This window comes from Phycodurus eques, chromosome 6 (assembly GCF_024500275.1).
Source record: "Phycodurus eques isolate BA_2022a chromosome 6, UOR_Pequ_1.1, whole genome shotgun sequence".
Lineage (NCBI taxonomy): Eukaryota > Metazoa > Chordata > Actinopteri > Syngnathiformes > Syngnathidae > Phycodurus > Phycodurus eques.
Window position 1 is genome coordinate 2,467,974 of NC_084530.1, and position 20,126 is coordinate 2,488,099.

Here is a 20,126-nt window from a genome sequence, read left to right on the forward strand (position 1 = left end):
GTCTAACCCTGATGTGTTGTCATGAAGGTGGACAACCCCTGACATCAGCACATGGACCAGGGTTGGGAAAGACCCTCAGCCTTTTAATCTGTACATGTTCCAAGGCAACAACCCCATCAGCAAAATACATCAAGTCAAAGAATATGTGACAGGTAACACTGAAACATACAGTACAGTTAAGCCTAAAATGGAAATTGGATTTGCACATATAGTGGATAGAATTTTGCAGCCAGTCAGTTTTACAGAAACGCACTAAACGTTTATTGCTATAATTGCTTAGTGGGTTTTCCAGACCGTGATTATGTAACTTAAATTGGGTTATATGCTGCAAGGGCTTACATAGGCGCATTACGCTTCAGTTTTAGTGATTTAGGACACATTTCTGTGTTTGTGTTGAGAAATATTTAACAACCATACAACCTTGGAAAAAAAATCTAATCCCACTACTAGTAGAAAGAACTTTAATATTTGAATTTTATGCTAACGATTTCTTGACAATATTTATTTACAGAACTGTACATAGAGTGACGAAACACTCATTTTAGCGTTTTTGTAATGGCTTGCAAATTGTTGGTAAAGCTTTAATGATACTCTTGATATAAACTTCTAAAAAATGACTAAACAATAATCTAATTTGTAACCATTGATTATGCACTAAACAGGAACTTTAAATACTGTAGAAGCAAGCCTTTTCAGAAAATGGTAGACAGACCTTGAAAGATAGTTTGGTGTTAAAAAAAAACAAAAAAAACACACATTTTGTCATATATACTAAAACTGTTATTAAAACGATCTTTTTCCCAAAAGAAATATGCCTTTAATTTCATTTTAATTATTATTTTACAACCGGTAGGGTTGGGCATCGTGAATCAAGAACCGATTGGAATTGGGACTTCTCCCGGAATCGTTCAAATTTAAAAATTTCGGTTCCCAGGGCGATGCCTCCAGTCCTCTGACCCGAAAGAAGCAGGTGGCAAAACCCTACGAAGACATGCATGTGTCCAATGGCGGACGGCGAACAAGTGTGCCTTAACTTTGTTAAAATAAATGACCAGTCGCCTTAGTGCAACACTTGGAATAAGATTATATTGTGCAAAGGAGGTTTTCGCGATGTATAGAAGTCTGACACGCTCCCTCCCGCTCCGAGCCTCAGCCTACACCGCGTGGAACTTCAGTGAAGTCAACTCTGTCATTTGGGAGAGTGTGAAACAATAAAATATGTCGATGCCAAGATTGAGGCAGGTAACAAGTTAAATGGTGGGTTCCACTCTTGCACTTTTTTTTTTTTTTTTTTTTAGCATTTATTTCAGTCTTCAAACAATGTAAGAGCTGATGACAGACGAAAAATAAATAAAATATCAATTATTTTACCATACTGGAAAGAAAGTAGAAACAGTCGCATTACAAGCTTAACATTGAGCTAAAACTTCACCAAAGGTCAAACTAGCAACCTCACATCACAATGAATTGGGACAAAATTCACATAAACGCCTCACAGTATCACAAACACTAACCGTGTTCCTCCTCGGTGGCCAGGTAAAGGAATCAACGTTTTATAGCATTTGGTTCCATTCATTACTCTTTTTCTTGCCGTCTACTTTTGCTTTCATTTTCAAAATTCACTGGTGTCGTGTGAAGTTACCTTTCATGCCAAAATGCTGAGTTCCGGTGTGTACCCTTCAAAATAAAAGGCTACAAGCTTAAAACAGGAAGAAAAGTTAAAACCTGCACATATAAACCATTTGACATGATAAAACAGTTGTAAATAACTATTTTAACAATGCAAAATTTAACGTTTAGCTGAAACGGGAATGAATATGAAGTAATAAGCAGTTATATTTAACCGTCCAACCAACCATTATAAAATGTGGTATCAGAGTTAACAAACCCATCAATTGATTGGAGCCACAGAAAGCAAGCTGTATGAATGAAAGAATTCTGCGGTTGTGTTGTGTCTTGTATGATTGCTGTGATATTGCAGTGTTGTTGGACAAGTGGGAAAAAATATTGTCTTAGATTATAACAAGAGGCGCAGAACTAACTATGATAACTATTTGGTATGTACAGCTTGGGCTTCACAGTGGTACTGTAAAAAATAATACAGGAAGATTTTAACCTTTTGTGTGTGTGTGTGTGTGTTTTATCTGCTCTGTCTCTTGAGATGTCAACATCTGGTTGGTCACGTTTGGATTCCATCTACACAACGCAATTCCGGGATTCCCCATTCCAAAATTTGATTTGACACAGCCATCGCTGGAGATGAAAAAAAGTCAACTGTGGGATGACCTGCCTGTGAGTCACATTCACATGCCTTCATAACAATTATTGTCTTATCCAAACTACACATCATACCCATAGCATATACACAGAAATCAACATTTCACAGCTGTTTAGAACATTGTTTCACTGTTAATTCAAATTGTGAATTGTTATAAAATTAGTATTTAGCTGAATTTAATTCAAACACTCAATTGCAATCTGAACAGTGGACAGATGGGATGGAAAAATTGTTTCTCATTTCAAAAAATGCATCCAATTCAGACAAAGACAATACTTAATGTATAATATCAGCTTGGTGAAGGGAATATTTACTTTAAAACAGAGACAATAACAGGCAAGAGCAGAGGTATTAGCTAGTGTCTGAATCTAAGTGAGTGTAAATACACAATGAAATCAATAGACAATTGAAATGTGGGGAAATGCGCTAAAGTGGACTGTGGAGTTGGCATAATGAGAGAGGAAACGAGGTGGGATAAGGCACCCGGAAAGACCAGTCATTCTCCCCCTCACATTTTTTCTTTTGTCCTCCTCCTTACGCACACTCAATTTCACTGGGGCTGTTTGTAGATGGGAAATTTCACTTACACACAGCCTGAATGACAGTAATTAATGAGAGCGAGAGAGAGACTTAATTACTTCCATTTTGACCGCGAGATCAATTACAAATTAGAAAAAAAACAAAAAACAAAGGTGGAGAAAAGATCATCACGCATTCAATTGTTATTAAGGAAAGAATGACAGGAAAAAAACGAGAGCTGTGTACTTCATTGGATTCATTTGTGCTGCTTTGAAGACACAGTAATGCACACACTCTTAAGGTTACCAGACTCTCACAGACCTTGTCTTGGAGAGTAACGAATGTTACATATCTTAAGTTGTTTGAGCCTTAACACTGATAGTATATGGTACACGACCATGATGTTCTACAGTTGATTTTTGTTTCTCCCAGCTCTACAGTGCTACAGGGAATTATACTTTTAATACACTCACTACATTCGGCTGAAATTTCAGGATCAATCTAAAATGCACGATAACCTTTACAAGCTAAACTTAATTTGACTTTTTCTAAACTTTTGAATGCATATGTCTAACTGTACAATATATAGCAAAATTGTTATATGTACTAACAATATTTCCATACATCTATATGAATCAATACATTTCCTGGTTCAATTCAATTTGGTATTCAGAACAACCTCTTAACTCATTTAGTGCCAGCCATTTTTGAGACTTTTGAACGACTTTTAGAGGCTTACAGAATATTTTGTTCGATGATTATATTCATACCAAATTAAAGGATGAACTCTCTTCTTTCAGCAGCAAAAAAAAAAAGAAAAAAAAAAGCTAGATCCTGCCATTTTCCATTCTTTAGTTATGTGCAGTAAAACAGGTGAGTTTTACGAATTTATGGTCACGTCTCAGATTATGGAGATAATTACCTTTTTGTGAAAAGCAGCATTTATGCAACCGTAACTTCGATGCTTGTATATGTTTTTGCTTTTTGTCACGTTACGTGTTTTCATTGCATTATCCAGCTAAAACAACATTTGGGAATGGCTTTTGATTGCAAAGTAATCATGTATTTAACTATATAATGCGCTGTGGGTGACGCAAACCCACCGGATATCATGTCAGTCATGATGCTTCATGCTGTTTCCTGGCTGTTGACATGGCGAAAGTTATCGTCGTCATTTCAGTTATGACACATTTCTGACACAAACACACAATTGTGCCAAGTACAGTACAGTACAATACATATTCTGCAAATGCTTTACATATACTTTTTCCTCTGAGTGTGAAAAGCCTGTCCACGCTGCTCAACAGTGCATGTCAGGCTCTACAGCAATGGAGGCAAAACATGCTTGCAATAGTTCATGACTATTTATTACATATGAATATTAAACAAAACTTTGGAACAGATTTTAGCAAGAATCATGGAAGTTGACACACATGATTTGCTTTCGCATTTCACATAAAATGATGTGCCGGGCCGGATCTGGCCCCCGGGCCTTGAGTTTGACACCTGTGCTCTCCAGGGATGTGTGTCAAATGATGGTGTATCACTGCCCTCTGATGACAGTTTCGCGATTAGTTGGGTGTTGAAACTTTGTGGCGAGGTACTTCAAAGTGTCCTCTACCACTTCCCCTGAAGAAACAGAAACTACGTGTTATTACGTGTTTGGCACCCGATAGATGGGTTTAATATGTGTTAGGCACAAAATTAGTTAGTCATGCTGTTCACAGGCGGCACGGTGTGGGACTGGTTAGAGCGTCTGCCTCACAGTTCTGAGGAGCGGGGTTCAATCCCCGGCCCCGCCTGTGTGGAATTTGCATGTTCTCCCCGTGCCTGCGTGGGCTTTCTCCGGGCTCTCCGGTTTCCTCCCACATCCCAAAAACATGTATGGGAGGTTAATTGACAAGTCTAAATTGGCAGTAGGTGTGAATGTGAGTGAGAATGGTTGTTTGTTTGTACGTGCCCTGCGATTGGCTGGCAACCAGTTCAGGGTGTACCCCGCCTCCTGCCCGATGACAGCTGGGATAGGCTCCAGCACGCCCGCGACCCTAGTGAGGAGAAGCGGCTCAGAAAATGGATGGATGGATGCTGTTCACAGTTTGACATCAGGGGACCAAGACAATACCAATTTATCAGCAGTCCCTTACCATTGCGAGGCTTCAAACAAGATGTTCTCAAAGGGAAGTGCCCACTGAGCTTAGCGTGTCAGTGTCATCAGCAGGTTGCAAAAGAGAGGGAAAGAGACGCGAAGAATCACAGTAGAGCTTAGAAGTCGACGAAGGCCTTAGAAATTTTCAGCAATCAAATACCAAGGTCTGCCCCCTTGTTTGAGAACAGCAAGTTGTGCAAAAAGTACTGAAACATTCAACAGTTGGCATTTTCTTTCGAAAGTCTAGAGAAAGTCAAAATAAAGTTCACCTGGAAAGGGCATAGTGCATTTCACGTTAATTCTTCAATTTCAACCGAAAGTTTGAAATTGTTAGTGTTAGTGTGTGAAGTTACAGTTTGTTTTGTCAATGTAACAACTCATCCCCTAACCCATTCTATGAAGCTACAGTGTGTTTTATTCATGTGCATGTAAGCGTTTCAAGTAAAATCAAACTTAACTTCCTATCTTTTATCTATCACAGTCTATCTCAGGTGTCCAGCAGGAGGTGACCCGCCAGTCTCGGGCCTTCCTGTCTTTCGAGCGAATGCCAGAAATCCAGCTCAGCCGACGCCATACAGACCATGCAAAACCATGGCTCTGGTTTGCGACAGTCAAGTCTCTAATTGGGAAAGGCGTGATGCTTGCTGTTATCCAAGGCCGCGTGGTGACCAGCGCTCTCAACATTGCCAACGAGGACTGCATCAAAGTGGCTGCAGTCCTAAACAATGCATTTTATCTAGAGGATCTGCATTTTACAGTGGAAGGACGGGACACTCACTATTTCATCAAGACTAGCCTGCCCGAGAACGATCTCAGTGCACTGCGGCTCACCTCGGGACATAAATCATTGGAAAATGGTGTGAATGTGACAGTGTCACAGTCTACAACAGTGATGAATGGCCGAACACGGCGCTTCGCTGATGTGGAGCTGCAGTACGGCGCTCTGGCACTCCACGTGCGTTATGGGACAACGCTGGATGAGGAGAAGGCACGAGTCCTGGAGCATGCGAGGCAGAGGGCGTTGACAAGTGCCTGGACCCGCGAACAGCAGCGTGTGAGAGATGGCGAGGAGGGAGTTCGGCTGTGGACAGAGGGAGAGAAAAGGCAACTGCTGAGCAGTGGGAAGGTTTTGGGTTACGACGGTTATTACGTATTGTCCATAGAGCAGTACCCGGAGCTAGCTGACAGTGCTAACAACATCCAGTTCTTACGACAGAGCGAGATAGGGAGGAGGTAACAGGGTGTATTTGTACACAGAGGGCTGTCGGAGACTCCAAAAAGATGAAAAATAAATTCAATTTTAGCAAAAATGGATGTCACAGACTGAACTGTCTTCAGAGTCAAAGGTTGACATCTGAAGAGGTCCATGTTTGCAAATATATTTTTCTCTGAGGACAACTCAGGCGTTACGAAGATGATCAAACAATCAGGTCAATATAACTGATATGAAACAAAGACAAATCTGATTTAAATTATAAGAAACAAGAAAACCTTCAGTATATTGACCAATGCCTTTTTCTTTCATTCTTTCTTTCTTTGAATTGCCTTTGAACAGCAAATGCATGCATTGGCCCACCCTCTCACTCGGTCTCCCTGGAAGGCGGGGTGGGGCTATCCTGAATGCTTTATGTCATGCTGTCAAAGCGGTGATTACAGTGGGAAGTAAAAACTAGTTTTCGGATAGCCAACTGAGCATTTCAACTTCTATCACGGCTACATCAGTTGCCTCGCATTTCAAGAGTTCTGAACTGTCTGAGCAGTACACATAAATGTCTGTGGATCCCTAGCAGATGTTGCCAGTATCATTTAACCATGGAGCCAGATGTAACTTTCACCGTTGGTTTTTGACCCCCATGGTCTAGAAGGAGCTTTTGTTATTTCATGGCTGGAGCAATCGAACGGAACTGTTGTAGACTTTCTCCGAGAGAATGGCACATAAAAGGACTGATTTGTACGACGGACAATAAAGGATAGTCTGAATATTTTGGTTTGTATTATATTGAAACATTGTATTGCATTTGCTTTGGAAAACAAGGGGGATATAAAAATCAAAAGTGTTTACATACTATTACAGATACCACTACGACTATTACTACAACTTACACCACAGGAACGGACTATGATCTTAACCCGACAAAATGGGACATTTTAAATTCTATTTTTTCTTTGTTGATCTATGATCTGTTTGGTCAGTTTCCATGAACTCCTCCGCATCCCCTCTAAATCAACAGATCCTTTCAGAAGATGGGATAGTGCCATGGCAGTTTATGGTTCTCTTTGGATGGACCATGTGTGAGTCCAGTTTGTTCAGTGGTTCTGTACAACACTGATCCCCTAATAAGTCCAAGAGTCCTACAATTCTGCAAAATGTGACTGAGTCATATAATGCGTACAACTTGTGCTTTTATCGGTCAAAGTTTGTAGTATTGCTTGCAATAGAAATATGTTGTCTTGGCTTTTGGGGGGAGGGGGAGTATTGCTGTGAGTAGGAACTATTGTTGCTTCTCTCAACATTTTTGCTTGTCTCTTTAAGAGGAGAGTGTATCGCCATCATTGACTAATAGTAATAAATCAAGAATTGGTGTGTATGTTTTTCCATGACTGTGTCGGTCTTTGTTCTCTTAGGGAGTTTTCCTTGTGTGTTTGTTTTTAAGGGTAGGATCTGAATCTGAATCATTTTAAGGAGCATAAACTTAGAGCATTTACAGGGAACATATGCCACTATTGTTTTTGTTTTCCACAAACAATTGACAAGTTGAAGTGTAACAGGTTCATCTTTTTGTTGAATGTTGAGAAATTCCACTTATCTGTACAACAATACTCGTCTCTGAAAATAATTTATGTACAGTGTTTCTACAGTAAACAATAAAATCTTTGAAACTCATTTCTTTGTTGTTGATTTTGTTTATTTTCAGCTCATCTTTGTTTGTAATACTGATTGTCAGTTATGAAAATGCTGCAACCCAACATCATGGTTTTTCCATCCACCGGAGTACCATGCTGCCAGTGTCACAACAATGACGAAGATTTTTACTTTAGTGTGATTTTTTTTTTTTTTTTTTTACAATTTAAAAGTTAATTAATTAATTAAAAGGTATATTGGTAAATTGTCCATGACCATGTTTGCTCAAAATACTTCAACAATTAAAGCATATTTTATCCTCTTAAAAGCAATCTGATTTGATGGGGTGGTTCCGTCTAATGCCACTACCACTAAAACTCTGTTCTGCTAAAGGTTTTGTCCTAAAAAGGAACTTTCTCTTACCAACGGCGACAAAGTGCTCATTCATGTGGGATTCCGTTGGTTTTGGAGTGTGGTTCTAGACCTGCCCCCATATTAAAAAAGTTCCTTTTTGTGATTCCCTTTTTATTTTCTGCACCGCTTGTCCTCATTGAGTAGTGGCTAAGCTAGTGCCTATCCTAGGGTACATAGCAAAACAATCACATTTATGGAAAATATAGTCTTCAGTAAACCTAACATTCTTTTTTTTTTTTTTTAATGTGGGCAATAATACATACTACCTGGAGAAAACCCACGCAAGCACAGGTAGAACATGCAAACTCCACACAACAGGGCAAGCTACGAACCCTGAGCTTCTCGACTGTTTGGAAAATAGAAAAAAAAAAAAAACGAGACACACTGCTACTCTTGCAGGTATACACTTCCATTGATTGAGTCGGAGGACTTGTGCATTTGCTTCCGTCTCTATAGCTACCCATAAAATGTAATTTACAAACCAAGACGAAGACGCATGGGGTCATTTGGACATCCATCCATCGATTTACCGTTTATCCACACTAGGGTCGCAGGCTGCTATCTTCAGGTAGGAGGGGGAGTACACCCTGAACCGGTCGCCAGCCAACCGCAGGGCACATAGAAACAAACAAACATTCACACTCACGTTCACACCTACGGGCAGTTTAGAGTCCTCAATCAACCTACCTTTTTGGGATGTGGGAGGAAACCGGAGAGTACCCACCAAGGCACGGGGAGAACATGCAAACTCCACAAAGGCGGGGCCGGGATTTGAACCCCGGTCCCCAGAACTGCGAGGCAGATGTGCCAACCAGTCGTCCACCGTGCCTCATTTGGACATAGAAGGAACAAAATTTATAAAGGATGGAAGACAAATATAAACAGTGGTGGAACATCTATTAAACATCAGTTTAATCTGTGATATGGTTACTCTACAAATGTAGAGTTTTCAAATTTTTAAATTCTAAATTAAGTGATGAAGACAGACTAGGAACAAAATCACCTGAAACATGCAATAAATCGCCTCAGCAATTCTAAATATTGGAAGTGAGTATGTAGACCATCCACAAGTACAGTTTTGTAGTCTGTTTAATTCAACTTTGTTTTGTTATCTATGTACAGTCCCTTCTAAAAATATTGGAATAGCAAGGCCAATTCCTTTGTTTTTGTTGTATACTGAAGACCTTTGGGTTTCAGCTCAAAAGATGACTATGAGACAAAAGATGAGAATTCCAGCTTTTATTTCATTGTATTTACATCTAGATGAGTTAAACAACTCAGGACAAAGCACCTTTTGTTTGAAGTCACCCACTTTTCAAGTGAGCAAAAGTATAGGAACATGTGACTGATGAGTGTTTCTAGTTCAGGTGTTGTCTTTTAGATTGATTGCTTAAACATTAGATCGTGCTTGTTTTTGGCTTTGGGTTTCACCTGTGAAAACTGCATTTGCTGTTAAGCAAACATGAAGACCAGAAAGCTTTCTGTGGGAGAAAAGCAAACCATTGTGAAGCTGAGAGAAGAGGGGAAATCGATCAGCGCTATTGTACAAACATTGGGCAAAGCCAACACAACAATTTGGAATGTGCTGAAAAAGAAATAAACTACTGGTGTACTTGAGCAACAGACATCGAACACAACAGTTGATGACAGAAACATTGTGAGAGCTGTGAAGAAACACCCAAAGACAACAGTCAGTGACATCACTGCCAACCTCCACAGGACAGGGGTGAAGGGATCACAATCCACTCTTTGAAGAAGACTGAGAGAAGAAATATACAGGCCATACCACAAAATACAAACCACTCATCAGCAAAAAGAATCGGAAGGCCAGATTGGATTTTGCAAAGAAGTATAGAGATGAGCCACAAACGTTTTATTGACTGATGATTTGACCATCCATTTTCTGTCCCGCTTATCCTCAGTAGGGTCGCGGGCGTGCTGGAGCCTATCCCAGCTATCTTCGGGCGAGAGGCGGGGTACACACTGAACCGGTCGCCAGCCAATGGCAGGGCACATACAAACAAACAACTTTTCTAAGGTCGTCGTCGACTTCTAAGCTCTACTGTGATTCTTCGCGTCTCTGTCCCTCTCTTTTGCAACCTGCTGATGACACTGACACGCTAAGCTCAGTGGGCACTTCCCTTTGAGAACATCTTGTTTGAAGCCTTGCAATGGCAAGGGACTGCTGATCAATTGGTATTGTCTTGGTCCCCTGATGTCAAACTGTGAACAGCATCCATCCATCCATTTTCTGAGCCGCTTCTCCTCACTAGGGTCGCGGGCGTGCTGGAGCCTATCCCAGCTGTCATCGGGCAGGAGGCGGGGTACACCCTGAACTGGTTGCCAGCCAATCGCAGGGCACGTACAAACAAACAACCATTTCCACTCACATTCAGAGCTACGGGCAATTTAGAGTCATCAATCAACCTACCACACGTTTTTGGGATGTGGGAGGAAACCGTAGTGCCCGGAGAAAACCCACGCAGGCATGGGGAGAACATGCAAACTCCACACAGGCGGGGCCGGGGATTGAACCTCGCTCCTCAGAACTGTGAGGCAGATGTGCTAACCAGTCGTCCACCGTGCTGCCATTATAATAATATATACTTAATAAATAAATAAAACATTTAAGTTCATTTAATAATGTCTGTTCCAATACTTTTGCTCACTTGAAAAGTGAGGGGCTTCAAACAAAACGTGGTGTTTCCTGAGTTGTTTAACAGATCTCGATGTAAATATCACAAAATAAAAGAATTTTTGGAATTCACGTATTCAATCCAAGCAAATCATCTTAATATAAATCCAATTTTATCATCCCAGTCTTGACTTTTAGCTAACACCCAATAAATACGAGAGGACCTTGGTAGTGAAGTTGTTTGGTGTTTGGCGCACTTTATTTTATTCTCCCCGCCTTTGAGCGCCACCATAGCATCGAGCTCCTTTGTACAACAAAATTCAACATTACCACTGATACAAATTGTACAGAGCTATAAAATGATCCTTTTAACCACTCTGTAATTGGGAGCAACCAGCAAAGTAGAAACAAGCCACTCTGAACAAAGCATTATGGCCCCTTCGAAGTAGTGGAGGCGGCCATTAAGCCAAAGATCGAATTGCACGCAGTGCATGGAAACTGTGACTTGACAGAGAAGTGTGAAAAAGTGGAGAGAAAAAACTCAATAATCCAATTAATGTGTGCACATAAAACCAGCCGCGTACCAAGCGACATGACCGAACGCAACTCAACTAGTTTTCATTAGTTGCCGACCGCCTGCAAGTAGTTTGGCTGTGATTCCAAATGTTGACTCATGAGTAAATGGCATCGCAGTTGCACAGATGTGTGAGAGAAAATGGCCAGTCAAAATGCCAGGCTATATCATATCATATCATCTTTCACAATGAAAAGGACTCTTGGGGGTACCTATCAACATCCAGTCCTCTGTCGCTACAGTATATATGTTGTTGTGTTTGCAATGAAAATAGACAACAATGGACAGAGAAAATTATCAGAAGACCTTCAAGTAGCTTCTAAAAAGCTTTAATAGCTAACTGACTCTGAAGAACCCTGCAACATAAAATAAATGATCTGATAACTTTATAATATAATTCATTCGAACTTCTCCCCATCCTTTAGCAGAGAGGCAACTTGGGTTCTTTCTATTTTGCAGCAGCAGCCTTCAACGGAGCTACCTCACACTGACTGGTCAATTAGGTTACGTCAACCAGGATATTCTTTCAGTTGGGATTTGATTCACATTAGATAATGGAAAAACTGAACTCGCACACGAATGTTCTGCCTGCACCAAGGACTGCAGTAGCCTGGAGGGAGAAGACAGGATAGTTGCTGATTTTCAAATGTTAGCGTGTGACATTACACCACAGAGCACAACTGAGAACCATTGAATCGGTGAACCATTGTACGCTAAAATGTTCCTGGAATGTCTTTGATCAAATCGTAAACAGTCTTTCCTCAATGTTTCCCAGTAATTCTTCATCATCCCCCTTTTGATTTATACACAAGTATGCTTAAGTTCTGACTTAACATTTGCAATTCAAATGGAACAATATCCATCCCTCCATTCCCTGAACCGTTCATTCTGACTAGGATTGCAGGTGTGCAGTAGCCTATCCCAGGGTAGATACTGAACTGGTCACCATCCAATCGCGGGGGCCCATATAAACAAACAACCATTCACAGTCACATTCGCAGCGACAGTCAATTTAGACTCGGCAGGGGTCTCTAACTCATTTGTCCGCGGGCCACATTCACCCCAATTTGATCTCAAGTGGGCCAGACGAGTACATTTGTGGCTTCAAAAGCTATAAAGGACAACAATGCAAAAACCTTTCGCCATTGTTTTGGTTTCAATAATTACAAGTACATTCAGAAAATATTCATTTATTGATCATTATCTTGTGGCAAATTATATGAGCAATCTGAAATTTGTAACAAATACGGTTGCGATTTCAGCATTATCATTAATTTGTAAGCCTGCACGGCTCAGTTATCCATACTTTGGAAATGTCTACATAAAAGTACATCCCGAAAATAAATACCAAACCAACCTCTTTTGAAGTGAAGCTTTTGAGTGAATTTTTATTTATGTTTTTTGCAAAATTCAATGTCTTCAAATATTTCCACAGGAGGTATTCATTTTTACAGAACGGTAGTGAAAAGGTGGCACAGCATTTTATATTGTTTCTATATAAGTATATCAGTCATTTAGTTGTTGTCAGGGCGCCCCCGAGTGGACAATATTAGCAACAACAGTTCCTTTTGATTGGAAAAACAGCAGCAAATGTGTTCCCTCCATCCCCGCGGGCCAGATTGGACCCCAAAAACAGTCCGGTTCTGGCCCACACATTTAACAACCCCGATTTAGGGTCTTCAAATGCATGAGTGTTTTTTGTGAAAACTCTCCCACGCAGGCACAGTGACCTCAGAACTGTGAGGCAGATGTGCCAACCAGTCACCCAACATGCCACCCACACAATATGATAGATTAAATTTATCTCAGCACACCACTCAATTTAATAAAAACTGGGAAAACTGTGAATAAATTGAAGTTTACTTCAGTCTCATCTTAAAAGCTGCGACATGAATTGGAATTTACACAGTGTACAGAGGCAGTAATACTTTGACAAAGCACGTAACCGGGTTCTTTAAAACAGAAGAATGTTTTTAACAAACCTACATTAAGAGAAATGTATTTTTGTCTTTCTCCAGTAAAGAGAAGTTCTCGACTGTCACTTCATCCACCACTTCCTCTGAAGTTGTTGTGCTCTTGTCACAAGGCCGTAGGCTTTCTTCCCCTGCAAAGAAGCGATGGGTGTTACGTCAGACTTGTCCTTGCCCTTGATGAATGATCGACCTAGGCTGACGAGCTCCATCCACCAATCAAGTACATGTTGGCCATTGGCTCTGTAGGAGCCAGCCCTTGACAGTTCTTGTGTTTTGTCCTGCAAAGGTGACATGACACCCACTTCACCAGTGTAATGCCGGTTTATACACCACCCACCTGCCCATGTGGCAGATAGTATTAGGTTACAGTGTTACCAGTAGCAGACAAAGTCTGGTCTGACATAAACTTACCTGTACTTCCACGTCAACGATTCTGATGATGATGATGATGAAGAATTAATGTCGCATTGTAGTGCGGTGTAAAACAAACCTTTGACAGGACAGCAAAGTCCAAGAGTTCGAGCGATGGTGGAGACGCTCCTGTGGCAGCCTGTGCTTGTGTGAAATGCCATCACTTTGTGGTGATTTGGAAAGTTTACGTTTGATATAGATCACATATATTCACCCTCCCCATGCACCCGTTCCCATTAAGATAAGTTTGAGTGCAGCTGGACAAAGCTAATTGTGTGAGAATGTTGTGGGAATGAGAGGGGTGTATTTCTTTTCTTTTTTCTTTTCTTCTCTGTCTCTTTCACATCTGTATAACGAAGGTGATTCTTGGCTTGTGCTTCAGTAAGGGGTCACAACTCATGATGACTTGTACCTTTTTCTCTCTTTCATTCGTTCTATTTCTTTCTTTCTTGTAACAAAACCCCACAAAGACAAGTTTCCTTCCTTGCTCATTCTGTCAGAAAAAGATTTGCCAAAACAGTTGGTGTCAGAAGTGGGATCCTAGGATTGTTCGCAATTCCAGGAGACCCTGGGAGTGATTGATCATCCAGGATCAACACACGAGTCCTGCCTCAACCCAAAGAATTAAAGACGGAGTGGGGGCTGGCGGGGCTCTGGATGTCGGCTGTCACCTCAGGACCCAAACGGACCTGTTGTCCTCCAAACAAAGAATTACGGAAAGGAAAATATTAATTCCTTGAAAATTCGACCATTTCATTGGCGTACTGTATTTGAAACAATCTTGTGTTTGTATTAAGTGGTAAAGGTAATTACTCTCCCCACATTCCACTGTAAGGTTCGGGTCCTTAAAGTCCGGATTAAAGACCAGGTTATAAAGTCCCCTGGTTCGAGGCCAGGGGTCAGGGGTTCGAGACCCCGGCAATGAGGGGTTCGAGTCCCCGACAATTTCGAAGATGTTTGAATATTGTAAAACAGCGCTTCTAACGAGTACTGGAAATGGGAAGTGGGAAGAGGAAAAAAGAATTACCGATGTATACATCACCTGGGTTGTTTGAGGAAGAACAAAAACAAGTTGCCCAGTCATTCACAAGCAATGATGGGGCGACGTTCACCTCTTTGTGAACAAGTGCGTGATAAAATCGTCGACCAGTTTAAGGACAATGTTCTTCAACGTACATTTGCAAGGAATTTAGGGATTTCATCATCTACGGTCCATAATATTATCAAAAGGTTCAGAGAATCTGGAGAAATCACTGCATGTAACCAGCAAGGCCGAAAACCAACATTGAATGGCCGTGACCTTCGATCCCTCAGGCGGCACTGCGTCAAAAACCGACATCAATGTGTAAAAGATATACCAAATGGGCTCAGGAACACTTCAGAAAACCAATGTCAGTAAATACAATTCAGCGCTACATCCCTAAGTGCAACTTGAAACTACTATGCAAAGCAAAAGCGATTTATCAACAACACCCAGAAACGCCGCCGGCTTCTCTGGGCCCGAGCTCATCTAAGATGGACTGATGCAAAGTGGAAAAGTGTTCTGTGGTCCGACGAGTCCACATTTCAAATTGTTTTTGGAAATTGTGGACGCCGTGTCCTCCGGGCCAAAGAGGAAAAGAACCATCCGGATTGTTATGGACACAAAGTTCAAAAGCCAGCATCTGTGATGGTATGGGGCTGTGTTAGTGCCAATGGAATGGGTAACTTACACATCTGTGAAGGCACCATTAATGCTGAAAAGTACATACAGGTTTTGGAGAAACATATGCTGCCATCCAAGGAACATCTTTTCCTGGACGCCCCTGCTTATTTCAGGAAGACAATGCCAAACCACATTATGCAAGTATTACAACAACGTGGCTTCGTAGTAAAAGAGTGCGGGTACTAGACTGGCCTGCCTGCTGTCCAGACATGTCTCCCTTTGAAAATGTGTGGCGCATTATGAAGCGTAAAATACGACAACGGAGACCCCGGACTGTTGAACAGCTGAAGCTGTACATCAAGCAAGAATGGGAAAGAATTCCACATACAAAGCTTCAACAATTAGTGTCCTCAGTTCCCAAACGTTTATTGACTGTTGTTAAAAGAAAAGGTGATGTAACACAGTGGTAAACATGACCCTGTCCCAGCTTTTTTGGAACGTGTTGCAGCCATAAAATTCTAAGTTAATGATTATTTGCTAAAAACAATAAAGTTTATCAGTTTGAACATTAAATATCTTGTCTTTGTAGTGTATTCAATTAAATATAGGTTGAACATGATTTGCAAATCGAGTCACTGATGGTGTAGTGGTGCACTCGCCTGACTTTGGTATGGGCAGCGTGGGATCAGTTCCCACTCAGTGACAGTGTGAATGTGAGTACGAATGGTTGTCCGTGTCTATATGTGCCCTGCGACTGACTGGCGACCAGTTCAGAGTGTAGTCTGCCTTTCGCCCGAAGTCAGCTGTGATAGGCTCCAGCGGCCCTAACCAGGATAAGCGGTGTTGATAATGGATGGATGGATGATTTGCAAATCATTGTATTGTCACACACTGCATTCAACAATGCTGTTTCTTTTTGTTATCTTTCTGCAATGAAGACACGCTTGGCACTGATAACACACCTTTGTTTAAGCTAGTTAGTTGTGGGGAAAATAAGTTGTGGGAATTTTTTTTTTTGAGAATTTGTGATTAACTAGTGTCACGTTGTGATATTGTAGAGCAAGAGGTTTGTTTTGTTTTTCTTAGGTAGTGAGAATGAGGTGGACTCCAGAAAGACCGTGGCCACGGCAGGCTCCCTAGAGAGAGCCTAGAGATCCTTTTCCAGGACTGGACCTCGACCCACCAGCTGGGATCTGACGTTTGACGGCATTCAACAGTGTGGTGAGTTAAACTTTCTTAAAGGGGGGAAGTGAATGACTGGATGTCATTGTGCATTAATGACTGGAGGTCATTGCGTGTTGGAAAACCCTGTACTAGTAAATGGCAGGTAAATGAGGGACGGCGGAGTCCGATAAATTCCGTAGAAAAAGGACGGCGGAGTCCTGTGTACACTTAAATTCCGTGAAAATCGCAGTAATAAAGCGCTTGTGTGACTGAGAAGTGAAAGAACAGAGATAAAACACCACTAGGTATTTATCTAATATAAAACAGTCGGATTGTAAACAGCAGACTGGTGTGGATGCAAAATTCTCCACCTGAAAAGGTTGAAGTGAGAATTACCACAACAGAAAAATTTGAGTTGCTGTCCCACTGATAAGAAACCAGTTTTTAGAACATCCTAGGTGTTGACAAACTGGACCAAATTCTCTAAAATGGTGAAATAAAGTAGTAAAATAAAACCCAGGGATACACTGCAGTGTAAAGATTGGAAGTTCATTTAAAAAAAAAAAAGAAAGAAAGAAAAAAAACAGGATCCTGATAAAATTCCATATTTAGACACATGGATAACTGAACACGGCTTTAATGGTTAGTTAAATACACAAAAAAATAGCCGCGTTGCAGGAATCAATCATAAAAAGAAAAAGAAAAAAGAAAAACCTTCAAAAAAATGAAGGAAAATGGTTTTGAGGAAACAGAATACTGGGTGAGAATTTGAGAGAGAGAACGGAAAGAGAATGTAGACAAAATAAGAAAGGAAAAGAATGTGAAAAGAAAGACAGAGAATGTGTAGAGAAGGAAAAAGAACAATTAATGTTCCATAGAAAGGAGAAGAGAGAATTGTTGAAATAAGTGAAAACGGGGGAGGTGTAACTGCCCCCCTTTATCCTAAATTACCACCGCCTCCACATTAGAAGGACTGACACCACATAAAGCAGACATAAATCAGTTTGTTGAGGAAATGGAAAATGTAAGGCGATCATATAACTTAAATGATGCAAAATTCCAACAAGTGTGGATGACGGCCATGGGTCCAGATTGGCATAATATTAGAGGACCATGGAATCCAAGAGATGCAAATGGGATTTTGGCCCATGATAGTCGCGAATTGGGACACCGGGTGCAAGGATTAATTAACAGAGCAACCCAGCGTTTCAGACCGAGAGCAAATTACACTGTAAAACAAAAGGATGATGAGCCTTTTGAGGAATACAGAGTAAGAATGACAACTGTATTCAAGACTCACAGCAGCCTGCAGGAGGATGGAGATATAAATGAGCCATTTCAACAGCAGTTGAAGAATGCTCTCCATGCAGGTTTCAAAGACGCAATTCGCAGCTGGGTTAACAAACATTACATTGGCCTGCCTACAGGCACCTGGAAGGAGTATGGAAATCACACCCTCCATGCTAAAATGAATAAATAAATAAAATCATAAAAGATCAAAAGAAACAGTAACAGCATCAATGACTGAAGGGAGAAAGGTGATCTCCAAATTACAAGACGAAATGTCAGAGAATGATTTGCATATTACACATCTGGTACAAAGGTACACCTGGTCCAAATGTGGAATATGAGAGAAAATTGGCAAAAATAACACCAGCCAGAGTCACTGTGATTTATTTATACACTGATACAGAAAGCACAGCAGTTGCAGAAGTGACATTCAATGAAAAGATGGAAGCCCTGCTGAGAATGTGGACTCCACCCCACATCTTTTGTACAAAAATAGACATCAAAAATGGAAAGACTTGGGGAAAATAGTTGAACAAGGTTGAGAAAGCAACTGATTGGGTTACCTTTTCAACCAATACAGAAATAAGTGCCTGAACAGGATTCGAAAGAAAGGCACTATTTTGGAGAATTCAGGCACAAGAAGGGATACACCTACATTCTCAGCAGAAATGAGACTTAATGCTCACTGAGGATGAGGAAGATTTGTTGAAGGAAGTGTCAGAGACGTTATGGTCTTAAGGACCTACAGATGTTGGGTTAATAAAAGGAACCTTACCAGTACAAATCAGGCAAGAAAACTGAATACAGACCATGTGTGAGATAATATCAATTGAAACAGGATGCATCCGAAGGCATCAAACCAGTAATTGAAGATTTGATTGCTGCTGGAGTAATAGTAAAATGTGACGACTCGTGTGTTGCATGCACTCCAATATTCCCACTTAAAAAAGCGCCACAATCTGTAGGATGCCGCATGGTGCAAGACTTACAAGCGGTAAATAATGGAGTCAATTCAAACAGCTCCATGTGTGCCTGACCCTTACACTTTGTTGAACACACGTTGTTGAATACACTCAGGCCAGATGCTACAGTACAGACTGTAGCAGATATCAGCAATGCATTCTTTTCTATACCCATAGATAAGGATAGTCAGATTTGGTTTGCATTTACATTTGGAGGATAAAGATACATTTTTACTAGATTGCCACAAGGCTTTATTATTTTAAGTAATGAGCGCTAGTACGGCTAAATTTCAACCACCAGGAGGAAGTCAAATCTTACTTTATGTAGATGATGGATTGCTGACATCACCAGAGTTAGCAGAAACAACAGCCAAAAGCACAAGTGACCTGAAAGATCAGCCTTTAGAAAAAGGAGAGTTCCTATTTGTAGATGGCTCATCGAAGAAAAATGAACTAGGCAAAACACAAACAGGTTATGTAGTAGTGACTAAAGACACTGTAATAAAAGCTGAGCGGTTACCATCAAATTACTCAGCTCAGGCTGCGGAATTAGCAGCGTTAACAGAAATAATGAGTGTAAAATAATGAGAGGAAAGGATGTTACTATTTACACAGATAGTCAATATGCATTTGCCACAGTACACACCTTTGCACAATATTGGAAGAATAGAGGCATGATATCATCAACAGGCAAATTGGTTACACATGCAGAATTCTTATCAACATTACAAAAGACATCTATGTATGACAAAAAAAAAAAAAAAAACTACCCTACCAAAAAATCTATACAAATGGGCTGCTATATTGAGTCATGGTGTAACACATGTCTCAACAGGAGGGATGGTGGGGCAGATACATCAACATTATACAACTTATGGTTTTAATTGTGATTCCAAAAAATTAGTAGGGCATGTTTGACATGTGCAAGCCACAATCTACAAGGTAATTTGAGACTACGTAGAGGACGTTTCCCAACGCCACAATACCCGTATGGATTTTATAGAATTAAATCAAATTGAGGAAAAAATATGTTTGGTCATCATAGATGCCTTTTCAAAATGGATAGAAATCTTCCAAACCAAATATCCAGATGCATTGACAGTGGAAAAGGCACTTTGTAAGGATATCATTCCAAGATATGATATTCTTGAAAAAATATACAGTGATAACGGTACCCATTTTGTTAACCCAATCGTAAAAAAGATAGGAGTGATGTTTCACATTGATCTAAAGAATCATTACCACCCTCAAAGTGCTGGATGAATGGAACAAT

General features: G+C 40.6%; 1 protein-coding gene across 5 annotated transcripts in view; it reads left to right on the forward strand.

Moving 5' to 3' along the window:
* Window positions 1-7,818, forward strand: part of LOC133404486 (teneurin-3-like) — a 281,787-nt gene extending 273,969 nt beyond the window's left edge. For all 5 annotated transcript variants that reach the window (XM_061680417.1, XM_061680418.1, XM_061680419.1 and 2 more), the window contains 3 exons: window positions 28-152; window positions 2,162-2,292; window positions 5,425-7,818. In XM_061680417.1, the coding sequence (XP_061536401.1) occupies window positions 28-152; window positions 2,162-2,292; window positions 5,425-6,180 (1,012 nt within the window). In that variant the 3' untranslated portion in view covers window positions 6,181-7,818. The remainder of the gene's footprint in view (window positions 1-27; window positions 153-2,161; window positions 2,293-5,424) is intronic.
* Window positions 7,819-20,126: the final 12,308 nt, after the last annotated feature.